The sequence below is a fragment of the Camelina sativa genome, chromosome 1 (assembly GCF_030686135.1).
Source record: "Camelina sativa cultivar CO46 ecotype springtype chromosome 1, ASM3068613v1".
NCBI classification, from domain to species: Eukaryota; Viridiplantae; Streptophyta; class Magnoliopsida; order Brassicales; family Brassicaceae; genus Camelina; species Camelina sativa.
In genome coordinates this window covers 1,791,935-1,813,202 of record NC_141880.1, presented here as the reverse complement: position 1 = coordinate 1,813,202, position 21,268 = coordinate 1,791,935, and the positions used below count along the sequence as shown (strand labels likewise).

At 31.1% G+C, this 21,268-nt stretch overlaps 3 protein-coding genes and 1 pseudogene across 36 annotated transcripts; 2 read left to right on the top strand and 2 right to left on the bottom strand.

Moving 5' to 3' along the window:
* Positions 1-68: 68 nt before the first annotated feature.
* Positions 69-1,643, bottom strand: LOC104709412 (uncharacterized; annotated as a pseudogene).
* Positions 1,644-3,868: 2,225 nt separating this feature from the next.
* LOC104709332 (sugar transporter ERD6-like 11) lies at positions 3,869-9,299 on the top strand. 2 transcript variants are annotated; one of them, XM_010425988.3, is made up of 18 exons: positions 3,869-4,207; positions 4,304-4,366; positions 5,156-5,245; positions 5,422-5,481; positions 5,584-5,649; positions 6,639-6,704; positions 6,809-6,884; positions 6,970-7,034; positions 7,147-7,239; positions 7,413-7,493; positions 7,589-7,673; positions 7,783-7,826; positions 7,924-7,986; positions 8,075-8,134; positions 8,299-8,352; positions 8,472-8,531; positions 8,653-8,767; positions 9,056-9,299. In XM_010425988.3, exons 1-18 carry the CDS (start codon positions 4,061-4,063, stop codon positions 9,175-9,177), a joined length of 1,410 nt encoding a protein of 469 aa, XP_010424290.1. In that variant the 5' UTR covers positions 3,869-4,060; the 3' UTR covers positions 9,178-9,299. The 2 variants fall into 2 exon arrangements, with proteins under 2 accessions (XP_010424290.1, XP_087317760.1); XM_087461634.1 differs by having other exon boundaries at positions 3,895-4,207; positions 6,606-6,704.
* A 121-nt stretch (positions 9,300-9,420) lies between these two features.
* Positions 9,421-15,528, top strand: LOC104709246 (sugar transporter ERD6-like 10). Of its 33 annotated transcripts, none has more exons than XM_087461711.1 (18): positions 9,421-10,475; positions 10,610-10,672; positions 11,260-11,349; positions 11,508-11,567; positions 11,668-11,733; positions 12,959-13,024; positions 13,114-13,189; positions 13,332-13,396; positions 13,520-13,612; positions 13,696-13,776; positions 13,900-13,984; positions 14,069-14,112; positions 14,190-14,252; positions 14,373-14,432; positions 14,552-14,605; positions 14,749-14,808; positions 14,918-15,032; positions 15,273-15,528. In XM_087461711.1, the coding sequence occupies exons 1-18, from the start codon at positions 10,359-10,361 to the stop codon at positions 15,392-15,394; spliced, it is 1,380 nt and encodes a 459-aa protein (XP_087317837.1). In that variant the 5' UTR covers positions 9,421-10,358; the 3' UTR covers positions 15,395-15,528. The 33 variants fall into 33 exon arrangements, 21 of the variants coding, with proteins under 21 accessions (XP_087317837.1, XP_087318287.1, XP_087318049.1 ...); XM_087462161.1 differs by having other exon boundaries at positions 10,149-10,475; positions 10,584-10,672; XM_087461806.1 differs by having other exon boundaries at positions 10,183-10,475; positions 13,900-13,945.
* A 460-nt stretch (positions 15,529-15,988) lies between these two features.
* On the bottom strand, positions 15,989-20,929 carry LOC104709140 (sugar transporter ERD6-like 9). The gene is made up of 17 exons (XM_010425822.2): positions 20,368-20,929; positions 19,141-19,203; positions 18,960-19,049; positions 18,761-18,823; positions 18,612-18,677; positions 18,386-18,451; positions 18,237-18,312; positions 18,058-18,122; positions 17,880-17,972; positions 17,604-17,675; positions 17,410-17,494; positions 17,275-17,318; positions 17,119-17,181; positions 16,894-17,007; positions 16,650-16,709; positions 16,430-16,544; positions 15,989-16,337 (listed from the first exon to the last, which is right to left on the bottom strand). Exons 2-17 carry the CDS (start codon positions 19,180-19,182, stop codon positions 16,225-16,227), a joined length of 1,227 nt encoding a protein of 408 aa, XP_010424124.2. The 5' UTR covers positions 19,183-19,203; positions 20,368-20,929; the 3' UTR covers positions 15,989-16,224.
* Positions 20,930-21,268: the final 339 nt, after the last annotated feature.

The following is a 21,268-nucleotide window of genomic DNA, read 5'->3' as shown; positions in this document are numbered from 1 at the left end:
GCCTAATAAGAATCATTTCCATAACGTCATCATGGTTGGCTGAGGTTTCTGAGTTTGTAAAGGCGGTGTTAAAGAAAGAAAGGAGGCTACTTAAAACAGAGCCAATTCAATGTATTGATGGACAAAAGTTTAAAAAGAAGGAAACAAAAAAGAAACCCTCGGTTGCTTTTGTTTTATTTCAAGTGTGTCCACGCGACGCAACACCGAAAATGGCAAAGTTGTACTGAAAGAAGAATCAACAAGTTCTGCATTTTGCGTGCCACTTCCTTTTCTTTCTTCATTTCCTCAATGATGTAAACTTTGTTTCTGAAGGCTTTCTCCATCGACTCTAGCTCCACCGCATAGGATTCTGTTCCAATTTCTCGCTTCTGTTGCTCGCCAGTCAGTCCATTTTCTCGGCTCGGTAATTCACACAACACAGATGCACTTCTCTTTAGCATCGCCAAGTTGCGCTCTGCTCCATTCCAGCGACTTCTACTTTTGTTTTCAGAGCACCCATAGCTTCTTCGAGCCGTACGCGATCCTCTTCGAATATAGCCTTTACGATCTTCAATGATTCACATTGACTCTCCAAAATATTCTGTGCTGTGAGCAAACTCTCGCCCTCAATCTCCTCTGTAGCTGTTGTTTCAGCCGTCTTCTTTGATTTTAAAACCATTGCCTGAAGATCCTCTACATGCCTCTTCTCCTCAACAAGTGCTTTATCAGCTTCTTCTCTCTTGAGCTCAACTTGCGCAAGGGAATTGCTTAGCTGACCAACTTTGCAGCTAAGCTTTTCATTAATTTTGGTTTGAGAATCACAATCCTTTTGCAGCACAGCAACAGTGTGCGCTAGCTCATCAGCCTTTTGATTCAGCTCAAAAAGCTTTGCCTCCCGACCAATCTTGTCCTTGTTTACCACTTCGATCAACACTTCTCTCATCTCCCTCTCCTTCACCAATTTATCGTTTTCAGATTTCAATTTCCCAATCACAGTCTCCAAATCAGATTCTTTCTCCTCCAACCGAACAACACACTCCTTCAACCGATTCGCTTCCTCACTCTGCAAATCAAACCGGTTCTTGATTAAGTCCCTCTCATCACAGACCTTCCTAACCTCTTCCGTCTCCATCTCAACCTTACCCATAAGCTCATTTCTTTCCCCTCTCAAAACCCTAATCTCGCTCTCCCCATCACTCTTCTCTCTCATCAACCTCTCTAATTCAACACCTATCTCTCTAACCCGGGATTCAATAAGATCAAAAACCGGACCCAATTCAATCTTCAACCCGAAATTCTCATCACTCACCTGTTCTAGCGAATCGTCCTGAACTGATCTCTTCTGCGTAAACTGTTTGACAAGGACGGCGTGAAGAGACTTCAAGATCTGGAACTTCTCCTCCAAACACCCGTACGTGTTCTTCCATGGAAGACTCGATTTCTTTCCCGTTACCGGTGCCGTTACGCTTACGCGACGCATCCTAGTTAGCGGTGCCGTAACCTTTACCGACGCTTTGTCCATTGATTAGGGTTTTGAGAGAGAGCTAGAAACGAAACGTTTTCTGTTTTGTTTTGTTTTGTTTTATGGTGGCGAAGATTAGGTAAAGAGAATCAGATCGTTGAGAGAATTTCGGTGTGTTATTCATTGATCATTTACAACTACATATAGACTCCACAATCTGATATCTAGGAGTATCTACAGAAATATATGCTTCGGAGCCTGTTGAGTGCCATTTGTAAACCAATCCCATTCCCAATATGTATTAGGGTTTTGATTCCTCAGTTTCAGATGTCATCTCTTTTTTAAAAAAAAAACTACTAATGATTTGGTTAAAGATCAGAAAATATGTGCACGTGGCCTTGCCTTCATTTGCCAATTTTTTGTGAGGGCTTAAGAAAAAAACACATATCATGTAAAAGAGTTTAGTATTAAAATTTCAGATATAATAATGTCTTTATGTAGGATACAAAAAGATTTCCATCAAAAATACGATGAAAGAAGAGAGACAACGAAAGAATGAGATTTTTCTCGATTAATGATTTAGTCATCAAGTCCAGTTGTAAGAAAGATATGTATGTCACTATTACGGCCACAAAAGGAAAATTTTTGAGTTACAACGTATCTAACATGTCTTGTTCAATAAAAGTATTGGTATAAAAGGTTGCGTTTGGAAAACACCAACAATAAACTTTTAATAGCTTGGCAAATTTTGGATAGTGGAAATGGATATATTTCTTGTCCTTTTCACTTTTTTTTTTTTTTAATGATTCCTTTCAGACCTTTTCTTTAATCTCAAAATTAATCATTACGTTGATGAACAAGCCTTAGCTAAAAAGATTAAAAACCATCTGATTGCTGTTTGGAACGGGCTTCGTTTTGGAAGACTTCATGTATATATTCTTCTTATGGGAAATTCAAATCTTCTAAGTATACAATAAGTGGTCCTGAAAGAGAAGATTCATGAATGCATATACAAAACCGAGTTTTTCGACTCAATTGGTACTTACTCGTTAATGATTATGAAGGACCGCAAAAGGAGCCAATATTTACAACGAATGAGTATGGGTGGTAGTGGTAGTGTGGTACACAAATTGACAATCCTATATATCAACACTATTAATTGCTACTGAGAGCGATCAAAAATAACGTGTGATTAGACATATGGGATACTGGGATGGGCATTGGATTTGGTGGGATGGGGTGGGGTCTCACTTGTTCCCACCAATGCTTTGATACTTATCTGACTCTCCACCATATTCAACAATCAATCATTCATGTTCAAACACCCACAAGAAAAAAAGAAAAAAATTCATTCATATCAATGATATGAAGAATGATATAATACCGTATGATGACGCAAAATAAAGTGATGTTGTTATTTGTTTTACCAGCAGCAGCATCATCATCAGCATGTTGGAAACAGAAACACGTTACACTATCACTATGCTTGGCTTTACCTATAATTTAGCGAGTTAGTTAATATATCTCCCGTTTCAAGTTTTCTACTTTAGAGTCTTCGTTTTCTCAACTAACTCTCATACATATATAGTCTTCACCGATATCAAAAATACTCTCCGTTGATTAATATATGCGTATCATCAAGTTGACAAACAAGTTTTTAAATAACACTAGTTTTAAAAAAAAAACTATTGGGGATTTATTTATTATGTGAATATGTTTGTATAGTGAAACAAAAAAGGTAAAAACATAACTGTAAATCTATCTTCATAAACGGTAACCAAATTTAACGGATATCTTGGTCTTTTTTTATATAATTTTGTACTGTCATAGTCTCATAGAGTTTTTTTCCTTTTTAGAATATACGTGCATATATTTATTATTTAATAAACAACCCTCTTTTTCAACTTATTTTTTAAACAACGCTCATTTAAAAAAATATTAGGGATGTTCGTAAAATAATTTGAGTATTAAATTTTTTGAAAAATAGAACTGTCAATTTAATGAACGGTACATAAGCAAGTACAGCGGATATGTCATATTCTGGTCAATTTTGGTAGCCTTTATTTACAAGTACATGTATTTATTTCTAATTTTGTAACGCTCCTGACATGAATGTGTAACACGTTGGACTTGAGTAATTTGGATAGTCTTCAACCATGTTTTAAAGGTATACTAATAAGTTAAATTATGAAATAAATAATATTCTTATTACATAACTTTAATCAAAATATTAATTACCTATACAAAAAAAATACATAAACTATTAGAACTAATACAAAGAAAAAAGAACGTGCAACTTGTATCCAGCACAGATAATGAGCCAAATTCACTTAAGAAAGTTGTCATTATTATCTTAGTACAAAGGAACGACCAAACTCGAAATTATTGGAAGGTAAGTTAATACTATATTCAAGATCCCAATTCTATATATCAAGCCCACTTGTCCAAATTATGAAGTGATTAAACCTTACAAGTAAACTCTCTGTCTCTCCCTCCCTCTCATCTCTCTCTCTCTCTCTCTCTCTCTCTCTCTCTCTCTCTCCAATATCAAAATCAAGAAGATATATTCTTGTTTCTTTCTAGGGGGGAGATCTTTGGAAAGAGAACAAAATCGTAAGAATGGTGGTGGAGGAGGAGGAGAACAGAGGCATGGAGGAAGGGCTTCTTCTTCCTCACCAGAACGACAGAGATGATCGTCATGTAACAGCTTGTGTGATTCTCAGCACTTTTGTCGCTGTTTGTAGTTCCTTCAGCTATGGATGTGCTGTGAGTTTCTTAATTTCTCTCTTTAATTAATTACTCTCGATTTCCTTTTCTTTGATGGATTTTTTGTTATTCCTGTAATTTCTTGGACGTTGTTAGGCTGGTTATACTTCAGGCGCTGAGACTGCTATCATGAAGGAGTTAGACCTTTCTATGGCACAGGTACGAATCTTTTACTTAACAGTTAACATTGATACCCCAAAAAATAAACAAGTATCGATTTTTTTTGTTTTTCCTTTGTAGCTTTTATCACTATATTGTAGTAATACCCAATTAATCATGCTCAAAATGCATAATTACTTGTTGAATTAAAACATCAGCTGCTTGTAATTTTTTTTCTTTGTATGGAGTTCTAAACTATGAGACCCTCACCCAACAAGCCAGGTTGGTACGAAGATAATGAAATTGATAATATCTGTATGCAGTTACGTATAAAGACATCACTGATCACTGATAAATAATAATAACTCGCTTTCGCAACTGAAAATTGTAGTAGTAAATTGTGGTTCATAGTTTTGACTTAAGAGTATAGAAACTTTGTTGGGAAATACATTTGACTACTGAGAGACATCTCTGTTCTGTACACAAACGACTTTGAGAGATGCATATGTGATACGTAACTTAATATTTAAAAAAATGAATATAGTTAAAAATTAAGTATATAGCTGTATTTTAAAATTATATTAGTAATCTCGTTATTATTTTAGGTATCGAATATGGTACTAGCTTTCTGACAAATTTCATATGATATTTAAACTAATCAAAAGAATACACGAGCGCTTACTTACCTAAGAAATAAACAATCTAATTAAACAAGTGATTAAATATATATGTAGTGTTTGTAATAATAATATTTAATAGAGACAAAACAAAATTAGCATTTAAAATATGACTAACATAATTAAGTGTGCTTGACTCTCAATTTGTTTGTTTGTTATTTGTTTCCCACAGTTTGCAGCGTTTGGTTCCTTCATCAACGTGGGAGGTGCGGTCGGCGCCTTGTTCAGCGGTCAATTGGCAGTCATCCTCGGCAGAAGACGAGTACATTACCGTTTTTACCCTAATTTTCATATAATGAATTATTTAATTATGCACTATGTTAATCTTTTATTTGAAAATGTGTTTAGTAGTACGTAGTATGAGATTCTTCTAATTTTTTGAACCAAAAAAAAAAAAGATTCTAATTTATATTCTTTTTTTTTTGGATGCGATTATAGACTTTGTGGACCTGCGATTTTTTCTGCATTTTTGGCTGGCTCGCCATTGCCTTCGCAAAGGTATAATAAATCCGAAATAAAAACCCTTATTAAATACTAATAACTTGGTTCTTAAAATATCTAATTAATAGATTTGAATTATACTATGTGGGAAACAAAAAGAATGTCTTCTGGCTGGACTTGGGAAGAATTTCCTTGGGCATTGGAGTGGGCTTGATTAGCTACGTGGTAATTACTACTTACTCTATTTACTTTAGCTTTTGTTATTTCATCTACTAGCATCAATATATTAGTATTTTTACAGCAATTTTTGTTCAAAAATTAATTTTGGAAAGTTTTTACATTTAATATCATTTAATGCTTATATTCATATCTAAACAAGTTTAGTTAACTCTCTCTACTATCCTTATAACCAAACAAAATTAAAATACTTTAAATATTCCATATATATAATATTCTAGAATTAATATAGATATTTAGAAGATTTATTCCATATTTAAAAAAAATTATTCTCCTAGCATCTTTTTTTATTTTAAAATTTAAATATAATGCATCATCATATAATACATAAAGTTGATAAAAATTTATATTGTTTCCTGCATATATTGTGATTTGAATTTTTTAAAACGAACATATATTACTCAATTAATATAAAAAATAGATATTGTTTCCTGCATATATTGTGATTTGAATTTTTTCAAACTAACATATATTACTCAATTAATAGAAAAAGTGTGTGTTCAACATGCATATATCGTAAATTTACCGTATATAGTAAATTATAGAATTTTAAGAAGTTTATAATTTATAACTGATATATCTAAACTTAATAAAAAATTTAAAATTTTGAAAATACAAACATATTAAATTTTCAAAATAATACAAACAAGTTATATTACATGACGAGTTATATGATATTACATAATACCTCAATAAAGGTTAAATCCTTAATTTACTATTTCAACATCACCAATATAGAATATGTAGAATCAAACTGATTTAATTAAGATTGTATTAAAAAGTTGTTGTGCCGTATACTACAAATTATATATTAAATCAATAAAATTAATAAAAGAATACATTACCAAAAATAATATTAAAATAGTACATTAAAAAAATTAAAAAAAAAACTTGCTCCGGTCATAATCTAGTAGTATTTTTATTTTGGACACATCACTGAAAAGTTGAAAACAACCATTTTAATATCCCAAACGAAGGTCCCTGTATATATTGCGGAAATCACTCCAAAACATGTTCGTGGTGCATTCACTGCTTCAAATCAGGTAACTCTATTATTTTATACTAGTATCTTTTTCTTTTATACAACGTTAGTTTTTTTTTCTTTTAATTGTAACAACCAATTTTTATTTTATTTTTGGTTTAATAGCTTCTTCAAAACAGTGGAGTTTCCCTGATTTATTTCTTTGGGACTGTAATTAATTGGCGGGTAATGGCTATTATAGGTAACGTAATATCTCAAATTGAAAACACGAGTATAGTTTTTTCAAACATAATGTCGATTGTATTTATCTCCATTACCCGGTTCAGCTGCTCTTCCATGCGTCCTTCAAGTGATCGGAATATACTATATACCGGAATCTCCGAGATGGCTGGTTGGTTTTTTTCTTTAATATATTGAATTTCGACTATGAGTTTTGACGTAAGTATTTATAGTTTGTACTTCAATCATTAAAAAAAAAAAACTTTTATTGTTTTTTTTTTCAGGCTAAAGTCGGTTCAAGCAAAGAAGTAGAAAGTTCTTTGCATCGACTTAGAGGGAAAGACTTTGATGTTTCAGGTGAATCCGCTGAAATTCAGGTATTTTTTTTTTTGTTAACAAACATTAGCTTTTATTTATTATTTGTATAATTTCTATCTTTTTTTTTGTTAAATTTTTAGTCTAATTTCTTTATAAGTAATTGAGGTTATTTTTTCCCCAAAAAAAAAAAAGATAGTAATAGTGTTTTATACGCTTGCTATGTTTTGTTCAGGTTATGACAAAAATGCTTGAAGAAGATTCAAAGTCCAGTTTCTGTGACATGTTTCAGAAGAAGTATAGACGAACTCTTGTGGTACGGTAACATGTATTGGCGCAATAAGGTTAAAAAGCTAATCATTTTACGTTTGATGAAAGTAACGATTCGGTTTCTATATTAAAAACAAACAGGTTGGAATTGGTCTAATGTTGATACAACAACTATGTGGAGCTAGCGGCATCACATATTATTCAAATGCCATATTTAGAAAATCTGGTTAGAATTTTGTTTCAAAGTCTTAGACTAGTATTTATATACTATATGATTATTACCAGCAATATATAATAATCATCGATATTAATATGCATTTTGCTTCTTTTAACAGGCTTTCCTGAGAGACTTGGATCAATGATATTTGGTGTGTTCGTGGTGCGTATTTTATAATTGTATTTTCTTTATTGAAATCATTTTTCTCAAATCTATTTCGATTATACCTTTACTGATTGTTGTCTTTTACTCTTTGTAGATCCCAAAGTCTTTGGTTGGTCTTATTTTTGTGGATAGATGGGGAAGACGACCACTCCTATTGGTTAGAAAAATAATCTTTGATAAACATTATTGTAGCACAGGACAGTATAATCATTTATTAATATAATCTTTGATAAGCATTATTGTAGGCTTCTGCTGTTGGAATGTCCATCGGGTCCTTGCTTATTGGAGTTAGCTTCACGTTACAGGTTTTTTTTTCTTTCTTTTTTGCTTGTTAAGAGGTCATTGTTATATAGTGTTTTAAGTATATATTAATTGGACTAATATGAGATCACTATCAACACGTATAATGTAAAATACCTCACCTAATAATATGATTTTTAATTCTTTATGATTGTTGTTTCTAATACAGCAAATGAATGTGCTTCCTGAATTGACTGGAGTTTTCGTCTTCGTAAACATTCTGGTAAAATTATAGCTTTTTTTTTAATCAACGATCATTCATTTTCTTATTCATAACTTTTTACATTTGTATTTTTCTGTGGTATTAACTCGTATCACAAATCTTAAATGAAATCTTGTTAGGTCTACTTCGGATTTAGTGCAATCGGTATAGGAGGGTTACCTTGGGTCATTATGTCTGAGGTAAACAACTTTTCTTTTGAAATCTTATAGTATAATAAAGAGTAGAATAAAAATAAAATAGTTTAGCTACTTATGAAAAAAAAGGTTTTATTGTGTTTCTGTTTTTTAATTTTTGTTGCAGATCTTTCCGATAAACATAAAAGTTTCAGCAGGGACGATCGTAGCGTTAACTTCATGGACTAGTGGGTGGTTCGTGAGTTACGCTTTCAACTTCATGTTCGAATGGAGCGCACCAGGTCCTTATTCTCTCTCTATATATAATGATTTTAGTTAAGTTCTTACAAATATTTAAGAGTCGCTTAAAAAAAAAAACACTTAACCACACATAAAAAATAAGAATAAATACGTAAGGTAAAAATACAACTAGAAATACATGTTTTAAAAATCGTTTTCGAAATTTTGACAGTTTTAGAAATGAAAGATGCTTATTTAGAAAATATATCTATTAGATTCAGGTTTTGTTTGATTAAATTCAATAAGCTGACTTTGCGTATTGTTTTGTTGATTATTTATAATTTAAATAGGAACGTTTTATATATTCGCGGCTGTGGGAGGACTGTCATTGATATTTATTTGGATGGTCGTACCGGAAACGAAAGGAAAATCACTGGAAGAGTTACAAGCTTCCCTTACCGGGACAAACTAAATACACATTTACGTTGTAATATATTATTAATATATTGTTTATGAAAAAAATATATAAAATTTATTCGCATATTCTTGATAGTGTTATATATATTAATATATACTATTATACCTTTGCCAAAACAATGGCTTATCTTAGTATTTGGACAACAAATGAATGTCTCACAACTAGGATACATGCCCATTTGTAAATTGTTCTCTATTTCTCGGAAATATATAATCACCCTACTCTTTTATTTCGGATATGCGATGCTCTAGTTGTTGTTTTTTTTTTTTTTTTTTACACTTATTTACTTTACATTCAGTATCCACCAGATTTTTGGTACATGGGGCATATATATCTGACAGATAATAAAAATACAAATCAATGGAAGAACGTATAATATGGGGCATATCTTTGTTACACAGATTCGACAGTTTCTAAAACGGATTTGCGTAGAACGGTAGTATATATGTTTTGGTTGATCGTTTTGTCGTGTTTCAGATCATGGGTAAAAAAGTTTACAAACTTTATAAAAACGCTGCGTTTTATCTTCTCTCTCAAGATTGTTTTCATTAAATAACAACCGGTACAGTAGCTGGTACATTAAAAGCCGAGTTTATCGCTGATTATGCAATCTCATCTGCTCTTAAATATATAGACAGTAGTATTTCTTTTATTTTTTCGGTTTTCAAAGGATGTACATGTACTATTTTTCAACAATTTCGAGTTAGGGGTTGTCTCTTTGTGAATCGTAAGATAATAATGACAACTTTGAATGTATCCCAAGTGAACTTGGCTCATTATACGTGCTCAATACAAGTTGTACGATTCTTTTGTTTTTTGGGCCTAGCCATTTTTGTTTTGTTTTTACCCCTGTAGTTATAAATTTATTTGGCATTGAGGTGTCCGTCCTATGTTGCAAAGTATCCTGATCGGTCTTTTTCTTCTTCTTCAATAATTTTGATGTTACATCTCGCTACCTAGCTCTCAAGATAATAATAATTGGTTGAAGAAAAAAAAAATAGAAATTCGAAATCGTGTTTTAATAAATAAAGAAGTGTTTGAACCACAGACGTAAATTAAAACACTCTCTCCTCTCTCTCTCTCTCTAATCATCCTCTGTTTATTATATCAAATCAAGAAGATTTCTTGCTGTTCTTGGGAGAGAAACTGAAAGAGAAGAGAGATTAAGAGTGGTGATGGAGGAAGGACTTCTTCTTCGGCATCAAAACGACAGAGATAATCCTCGTATCACAACTTGTGTTATCTTCAGCACTTTTGTCGCCGTCTGTAGTTCCTTCAGCTATGGATGTGCTGTGAGTTTCTTAATTTTCAATCTTTACTCTTAATATATTTTATTTTATTTTATTTTATTGATGAATTAATCTTATTGCATTGCATGTAATGTCTTCTTAATTAATCAGACTGATTTAACATATCGGGTTTTTAGAATGGTTATACTTCAGGCGCTGAGACCGCAATGATGAAGGAGTTAGATCTTTCTATGGCACAAGTATTTATCTTTTTTAATTATTTTTATCACGGCTTATTTAATGCCCAATTAATCATGCATGCAATGCACAGTTGCACACAGTTCATAATTATTGTATGAAACATCAGCTGATTGTAAATTTTCTTGCCTGATTAGTGATTATTACTCTCCGTATAAACCATCAGACCCTAACACATAAGGCTCGTCTATATAAAGAAATCGTAGTAGAGAAACTGTGGTTCTTCTGTATACTTAATAATTGTTAGTATTACTATTTATTGTGGTATAAAGTTATGAGTACAGAAAACTTGCTAGGAAATATCTTTTGAGAGACACCTGTACGCACACTTTTAGGGAGATGCTGCAACTGTCATACGTAAGTTACATTGGAAATGTGATGTATACGTAGCTGCTTTGGTTCACACAAACAAAAAAAAAGACTGCTTTCAATAAAGTATATAGCTAATTAATGTTTTAAATTTATATTAGTAAATTTGTTCGATTATTCTAGTTATCGAATATGGTACTTTTGAGTTTTGACAAATTCTTTTGAAAAAGGGTTATTGTTTATAAAGATTATTACTATTATTTTTATTTTTTTTGTGCAGTTTTCAGCGTTTGGTTCTTTCCTGAACTTGGGAGGTGCGGTGGGTGCCTTGTTCAGCGGTCAATTGTCAATGATCCTCGGCAGAAGACGAGTGAGTAATCATAGTACATTGAACTATGCTGTTGTTTATTTTTGGTACTAGCTAAGAAAGTAATTTTCGTAGCACTAGCTAGCTAGATTCTAATTTATATTCTTTCTTTCTTTCTCTAATTTCTTGTGTGTGCGTGTGTTTGTGGTTAACAATTAAAGACATTGTGGACATGTGATTTGTTCTGCATTTTTGGCTGGCTCTCCATTGCTTTCGCAAAGGTGGAAATACCTAAAACACTTATAACTGATTTCTATATAAATAAATAAATACGTCAAAATATCTAATCATAGATTTTTGAATTTTGTGGAAACAAAAAAGAATGTCTTCTGGTTGGACTTGGGAAGAATTTCCTTGGGCATAGGAGTTGGCTTGATTAGCTACGTGGTAATTATAATTTATTTGTATACTACATTATATATTTTGGAAAAACGTCTTTTTCATACCTAGACAATTACAATATGTTGAATTCATACATCAGACTATTGACTGTGCTTAAACAAATATTAGTTTTAAAATATTTGAATTTCATACATGAACTTTTAATTTTTTGTCTAAATATACATACTGTTAGTATTTCCGTTTAGTCACTATGACGTGGAATCCACATGTACAGAAATATTGAAACGACGTCGTTTTGGGTTATGTTGGAAAATAAAAAACTGAAGCAAATCGATTAAGGCTACCATCAAACCCAAGACCTTTTACATACAGAAGAAAGTTAAATACCACTAAGCTACAGAAGCTTTTGTTGTCAATTCAACAAATATATATATATATATATAAATAACAATGGCGGTTCATCTTCTTCAATCTAACCCCACATCTTCTTCCTCGTAGTAACCATGGGAACTATACCCAGAAATCAAACTGTTCCAAGACACAAAATCTCTACCCAAAAATCTCATTATGGCATACATATCCACAAGTGCATTACCTACATACAAATCCGATTCAAAATCCATCTCCAGCATTTGTTCATAAACCAATTCTCCAATCTTCGCACAGGCTTTAATAACCGAAGGAAACCTGTACTCATCAGGAGAAACTCGCCGGAAAACAGAGAAGGAAGAGAGGCAGGTTCACGAAAATGTGGGGTTAGAGAGAAGAAGTTGAACCACTATTATTATTATTATATATAGATATTCGTTGTAATTGTAACAATAGCTTATGTAACTCAATGGTATATAACTTTCCTTTGTATGTTGAAGGTCTTAGGTTTGATGGTAGCCTTAGTCGATTTGCTTCAATTTTTAATCTTCCAACATAACCCAAAACCGACGTAGTTTCAATATTTCTGTACACGTGGATTCCACGTCATAGTGAATTAACGGAAAAACTAACATAATTACTCATTAAACACGTTTATGTATATTTAGGCACAAAATCGAAAGTTTATGTATATTTAGACAAAAAATCAAAAGTTCATGTATGAAATTCAGATATTTTAAAACTAATGTATGTTTAAGCACAGTCAATAGTCTGATGTATGAATTCAACATATCGTAATTGTCCTGGTATGAAAAAGACGTTTTTCCTATATATTTTATATAACTTCTATCTTATTTCACATTTCTCAAAACAAATATTATCATATTAATTCAAACACAAGGTCCCTGTCTACATTGCGGAAATCACACCAAAACATGTTCGCGGTGCATTTACTTCTTCAACCCAGGTAAGAAGTAAGAAGTTCAGTCTATTACCATCAACGCTTGTTTTTTTCATTTCTATTGTAGCCAACCAGTACCATTTTTGGCTTTGTAGCTTCTTCTAAACATTGAACTCTCACTGGTATATTTTTTTGGGACTGTAATTAATTGGCGGATACTGGCTATTATAGGTAACGAATTATAGCGTCGTAAGACATTCATTCCATTATTTTATTTTTCCAATAATACTTAACTTTTGTTTATTTCAGTATTCTATTAAAGACATATACTGTACTATATATACAAATTGGTTTTACTTAAGTTCTGGTCCAGGTGCTCTTCCATGTTTCATTCAACTGATCGGTATATACTTTATACCGGAGTCTCCAAGATGGTTGGTTAGTATTTTATTTTCTTATACATTTAATATAGATATAAAATTTGACATAAGTATATATAAGTTTTACTTCAATCATTATATATAATATATATATATATATATATATATATATATATTTCAGGCTAAAGTCGGTTCAGGCAAAGAAGTAGAAAGTTCTTTGCATCGACTTAGAGGAAAAGACACTGATGTTTCAGGTGAATCCGCTGAAATTCAGGTATCTGTTATCAAATTAAATTATCAGTATATCTTCTTTATGCAGTACTCATAATTATATATATTTTTTATTATATACTATAGGTTATGACAAAAATGCTTGAAGAAGATTCAAAGTCCAGTTTCTGTGACATGTTTCAGAAGAAGTACAGACGAACTCTTGTGGTATGCTAACATATATAGAGAAGTTCAGAGTGAAAAAGCTATTTATATACTATGATTCTACAGTTGATGGAAGTAATGATTTATTTACATAACTATACCTTTTAATTTTATTTACAAATGCAGATTGGAATCGGTCTAATGTTGATACAACAATTATCTGGAGCTAGCGGTATCACATTTTACTCAAATGCCCTATTTAGAAAAGCTGGTTAGAATTTTTAAAGTCGTATTAGTATTTTGTTTATGATTATCATCGGCAATATATATGCATGTTTTTGCATCTTTTAAACAGGTTTTTCAGAGAGACTTGGGTCAATGATATTTGGTGTCTTCGTGGTGCGTACCTTTACATTAATTTTCTCAAATCTATATTTGATTATACCGTTTATGATTTTTTTTTTTACTCTCTCTAGATCCCAAAAGCTTTGATTGGTATGATACTTGTGGATAAATGGGGAAGACGACCACTCCTATTGGTTAGAAAGACACAGTTAAATAACTTAATTAGTATATACATACCATTGTACAATAATTATTACTGTAATATATATGTTTCGTGTAATTAACTTTTTATGTACTTGTAAACATTATTGTAGGCTTCTGCTGTAGGAATATCCATCGGGTCCTTGCTTATTGGGGTTAGCTTCACGTTACAGGTCTAATAATATTACCCTTAATTAGATTGTAATAACAGTTTAAATATTACACAATCCAATTAATAATATTTATACAGGATATTATTAATTTAATTCCTTTCTGACATGGGAATGAACAGGAAATGAATTTGCTTCCTGAACTGATTCCAGCTTTAGTCTTCATAAACATTCTGGTAAAATAATTCAATTTTGAAACGATCATTCGTGTTTGACAAAAAAAAAAAAAAAAAAAACAATCATTCGTATATAACTTATCATACCTTTTTGTATTTATTTATAGTAATAATTCTGAATCTAAATCGATTATTTTGGTTAGGTCTACTTTGGATTTTTTGCAATCGGTATAGGAGGGCTACCTTGGGTCATTATGTCTGAGGTGAAGCATTTACTTTAATTTTGTAAACACTAGAATAAGTAATAATCAACCATTTTATTTATAAAACAATAAAACGCTCGTATTGTTTTTTTTTTTCTTTTTACTGCAGATATTTCCAATAAATATAAAAGTTTCAGCAGGGACAATCGTCGCATTAACATCGTGGACCACTGGGTGGTTCGTGAGTTACGCTTTCAACTTTATGTTTGAATGGAGCGCTCAAAGTCCTTTATTTTCTCTAATATTTTCCCAATTAATTCGAATATGTAAGGTTTGAAAGGATATAAAGAGTCGCCTTAAACAAAACCAATCTAATTCTAATCCGAACATAAAGTAAACAATAGATAGATAGGGTAAATTACAAACTAGAAAGATGGTTTTAACTTACAATCTAGTTTTTATTTAGTTTTAGTTTGCTAAATTACATTCTCTAATTTCAGTTATGTTGTTTTCGATAAAAATAGGAACATTTTACATATTTGCGATGGTTGGGGGAATGTCATTGATTTTTATTTGGATGCTCGTCCCGGAGACCAAAGGACAGTCACTAGAAGAATTGCAAGCTTCGCTTACAGGGACAACCTAAATGAATATTACATTGTATAATACCATGTTAAATTGTTTTTTTTTTGTAAACAAATATAAAAATTATTATCTATTGGCAGTGTCTTTGCAAATATTATTTACATATTTTTGATAGTGATATATACAGTATATTAATAAGTCTCAAAACTAGATAGGGTGAGTCCATTATACAATACGTATTGCATATTAATAGAACGAATTAGTTGTACTTAGGCAAAAAAAAAACTATATCATTCACTGAACCTGGACGGAAAACGAAAGGTACCACGAGGCTAAAAGATTGTAAGTTTTGGACCAAGAAACGTGCATGCGAGAACGTCACCTTTATATCACATGATCAAATCATTGTACTATTTTCACTTTTTATGTCAGAAGATTTTGGTTGGGTTGGCTCGACTTTTCACGATCTAATTAACCTGAGACGAAGTTCGGTGGGCCTTCCTATACCAAGGAAGTTTGGTTTGACAAACAAAAAAGATTATTGCACAACTGTCTGCATCATGGGTAACATGACCTTACATAGAACTTAGACCATAATCACTTTACATTGATATATATACGCACGTTTTGAAGGACTGTTTTGTTTAAAAAAAAATTAAAAAAAAATTATTCATCATGCTTTTTTCACGATAATTTTTATTTTTGAAAATTACATGCAAAGCAAAGATGAAAGAAAAATAGAAAATACAAGTAGTGAATATAGAAACTCTTGTGAAGCAACAAAAATTTAAGCATTATGGTACTCAACGTGGAGACCATTTAGGACTGTTTATTTTTTGTTCCCCAAACATTTTGTATTAGACATTTAAGATAACTCGAAGTATTAATTAATTAGGACCGGCGAAGTTGGATTTCTTCTAAGGTTAAACCTCGAGTTTCTGGCACCATCCACCATGCGAATACAACCGTTACTCCAGTTATCATGGCGAATATACTAAAAGTCCCTGCAATTCGAATTTACAAAATTAAATCAAGATACAAAGACATCTAAAATTTCATAAACCGGTTTAGTGCTTCTGGAATAGTTTTGACGTACCGGTTTGGCTCCAAAGAAGCATGAAATTGAAACTGTAGCTGACGATCCAACCAGTAAACCAGTTCGTTATGGTTATTAAACTCCCAGCTACCACTTTCATGTTCATCGGGAATATCTAAACAATAATATAACGAATATATTGAACAATTTAAATGTCAACATAAGAAGTCAGAAATAACTTTGCTTAAGCATGCCAAAAGTAAATAAAATGTGCATATACCTCAGACATTATAATCCATGGTAGCCCTCCTAATCCAGCCGCGAACATCATACTATATGTCTGTTTGGATATTTATTTATTATTTTAGTAAAATCACATTTTGATATTTCTGTAGAATATTTATATCACTTAAATACTCAATACAGTGTCATCGGTTTAATTATATCAGGTTATTTTTAATTATTTAAATAAATGAAAAGCATGACTTTTTATTTTGAAATTGCATTAATTGGATTTCACTTACCAATATTCCTATAAATGCCAAAGTGGGAGTAACATTTACAATCCCAGGGACACCTTTCAGTGCGAACGCTACTGCAAGAAAGATACAACCTAAACATAAACCCAATGCAGATACCTGCAAATTTGTACATTAATTTTTTTATATATATTTATAAACGTAATTAATCATTTTTGTTTTATGTACAACACGTAGTTAATAAATTAAAACAATAAAAAATGTTATGACCATAAGAAGTGGCCGTCGTCCCCATCGTTCCACAAGTATCAGACCCAATATAGCTTTTGGTACCTATCATACATAATCAATGCATGATGTTTACTGGGGGAATTGCGGTTACAATTTCATAAAATCAAATCGAAGAAAGTTACATAATATACGTACCACGACAATAGACAACACCGTCATCCCAATCCGAGAAGGAAAACCTTTTTTTATAAAAACCATAAATTTAGTTACGTAATGATCATATAATAAGAAAGATATAATAGATCTAGATGAAAAATTGATAAATTTTACCCGCAAGATCAAATATGCTGCCTACGTAATAAGATAATCCTGCGCTTCCACTTAACTGTTGCAGAAGCATCAAACCTATCCCGATCTAAATTTAGTAACCACAAAAAAAAATCACTTTAACTAATTATACGTCATTTAAATTACTCTGGTAATATTAATCTTTTGTTGCTAATGAACAAAACCCATTTGCATACCGTAAGTTGACGAGTATATTTCCTTTTGAAAAGACTACGCATGCTGATATTCGCGGAAGCATCAACAGAAATCTGCAAAATTAGTTTATAAATGAGCAAAAAGTTGAATGTAGAAAATATAAAAAAACTATATCTTATAAAACAAGCGATAGTAAAAAGGTTTTTAAATGTAATCAAAATATGAAACAAGCGATAGTAAAAAAGTTTTAAAATGTAATCAAAATGAGACGTCATGTTAATACTAATTTTCATAAAATATTAAACGTTTATATGTACCATGATTTCTCGAGTTTCTTTTTTAATATCAGCTTCTTCTCCTCTTAATTTCTGAAGAACAACCTCACATTCTTCGTCGCGGCATTCTTTTGCCTACAATAATTAATTAATGACGTTATATATTTTACATTTGTAATTTTTTTTTACAAAAATAGACAGTACCATATATATAACGAACCAGCCATCTTGGAGATTCAGGAATGAAGAACAACCCAAAAAGTTGTATCAAGCATGGAGATATGCCTGAAAGACGTTAAAATCTCTAGTGAAACAGTTTTATTATTTCAGAAATTTAATTTAATTATCGGAAATGAAATTTGGAGAAAAAGAAATAAAAAGTATATGAGATTGAATCACCGATTAGGGCAATCGTTCTCCATGACATGAAATTTCCAAGGTAATACGCGATTGCGAGCCCACAGTTTTGCAACAGCTGTAAATAGCTAAACATTATCAGTATATATATAAGTTTGATTATAAAATAACTACTATAAATTTTACTTAACCTGATTGCTAAATGTAAAAGTGCCTCGCACATTTTTGGGAGCTATTTCTGCGATATATATAGGAACCTATAAAATATATATATATATATATATATATATATATAAACCAGCGTTATTAAAAGTTTAGAAGTTTAGAGATATCTACAACCAACAAAAAAAATAAATAAATAACGGTTTAGGGATGGTAATTAGAAAATTTATATTCAGAACCGAAAAAAAAAAGTACCACGTAGCTAAGGAGACCAACTCCAACTCCCACAAAGAATCGTCCCAAGTCCAGCCAAATAATATTCTACGCTAGCAAAAAAATATTCGATATCAGAGAGTAAGCTTTTAAAGTAATAATTAATACTAAAGGAATATTAGTGAAGAAACCTTGGCTAGTGCAATTGCAAGCCATCCACTTATTATGCAGAACACATCCGCGATCCACAAAGTCTTAAGAAAATATTTTAGAACGAAAACATTAATAAAAATGGATTAGAGGTTTAAATAAGGAATATGTTGGGGGTGAATTTAGAATAATATATATCTAACTAACCATTTTTTGCCCTTTTTCAAAAAAAAAACTAACCATTTTACGACCAAATGAATCTGCAATGGTGGCGCTAAATATTGCGCCTATCATTCCTCCAAACGTCAATAGCGAACCAAATACAGAAAACTGCGAAAATAAAATATTAATAAAACTGAACTTTTTTTATTTGTTAAAACGTATCAGAAATAGTTATGAACTTAGTTAAAGAGAGACTTACTTGCGCGATATTAAGATCAAGATCTTCCATAATGAAGGCCATTGTACCAGCAGTATGCCCTAACTGATTCTCATCAAAAAGTAATTGAAGATACATGCAAGTTAACACAGTTGGAATATTTCTTTGCAAAACCTATTCTGATATGATTTTCGAAAAATGCTATTTGGAATACTCCAAAACATAGAGAAACTAAGTATTAAATATATATAAAAAAATAGAGCAACCATTCTACAGTAAAACATCTATAAATTAATACTCTATAAATTAACAAACAATATAAATTAATAAATTTTGTTAGTCCCAAGTTGGACCAGTGTAAAAAATAACAAAATTCGATAAGATAATAAGACAATAATTTTTCTGAAATCCCCATATAAAATATGGTCCCAATAATATCATAAATTAATAATAATGTAAATTTACATATATATATATATATATAATGTATGTAAAGAAAAAAATATATAATGTATGTTTTTCCTAAAGCTCATATCTACAAAACAATTGTTACGTTGTATTTTCAAACTATAATGATAGAAAATATTTTGTAAAATGTCATAAATATAACTACATTTTTTTAAGTTTTCAATTTTTAGATATCCATCATTTACATTTTGATAGTTTGATTGACTATTAAAATACAAAAATCTATATTATTATTCATAAATTTAATTTTATGTATGTCATGTGTATAAGTGAATTTGTCTATTGTATTTGTAATTTATTATTAATAATGTTTTCTAAATATTACAAATTCAATTCTAATACCATAAAATTTTGAATATCCGAAATTATTGTTAAAATTGTCTCAATTCATATTTTTAAAAAGTTAAACTATTAAAAAAATATCTATAAATTAATAATTATTAATTTACACTATAAGTTAATAAAATGTCTTGGTCCCAACATTATTAATTTATAGAGGTTTTGCTGTATATCGTTTGACAAAAAAAAAAAAAAAAAAAAAAAAGAAAGAAGAAGAAGCAACCATTCTATATCATGATGTTCTATATCATGGCGATGGCGGGTTTTAGAATTTTGTCAACTGTTGGTACGATAGAAGATTATGTATCATGGTGATGGGTCTAAAGAGATCGATCAAAATATTAAAGTTCTATAAAGAGAAACATGAGCCAGTTCTCAATACCAGTTGACTTTTAAAAAAAATTTATCAAAAATAGAAGTAACCAAATCAAAATTTAGAAAGGGAGAGAGATGGGAACATACGGCAACGCCAAAGGAGAAAGACGCAGAGACGATGATGAAAGTGGTGAAGAAAAGAAGTGGAGTACTTGTAGTTGCACTCTCTTCCTTGTTTACCAATAATAATCCTTTCTCAATACTACTACTCTCTCCCTCCCTTTTTTCAGTCAAAGTATCTCCAAAAACTAGAATTGAACCGAGCTGAAGAACAAGAACAAGAGGGATAGAGAGACGACTCTGATAGCTATGGTTTCTCTTTATATGGATTTATTTAGAAGCGTTGACGTTGTTATTTACTGTTATGCCATCTATCTACTGCAGTTATGGTGCAATAATGGATTCGTGCTCGTACCATCATTGTAATGTTATTCCGATCGTTTTATAATTGCTAGACTGTTTGAAAAGAAAAAGAAAAAAAAAAGAGACTAATCTCTGATAGAAAGTCATAAATTAAAGAAAAAACTTAGCAGTACTCCATAGAAAAAAACTCAAAAAACTCTGTACGATTGCTGATCATGTCTATGCAGTAGTACTCCATAGAAAAACTCACAAAAATTATTATGCTTAACTAAAAATAAAAAACTGTAAATGACAGTTGGAAAGTACAGTTTGCTTGTATTGCTAGATTAATTAGATCACATATTTAAATCAGCGAGGTTATTCAAAACAAAATAATAAAATCAGAAGTCTTATCAGGAATTGAATATTTTTAGTTCAAGTAGACTTTTAATTATTTCGTCTCTAAACTGAGAATACAGATACTACTTGGGATGTTATTTGCTCTTATCCTTAATTAATGCGAAGCATAAAACGACCAGTTTCCCAATCTATTTGATGGAGTTGCGCAACTTCATCGACGCACATCTTCCTATTGGTGGTTCAACTTTGTTAATTAGATTTAATATATTACATATCTAAATTGAAC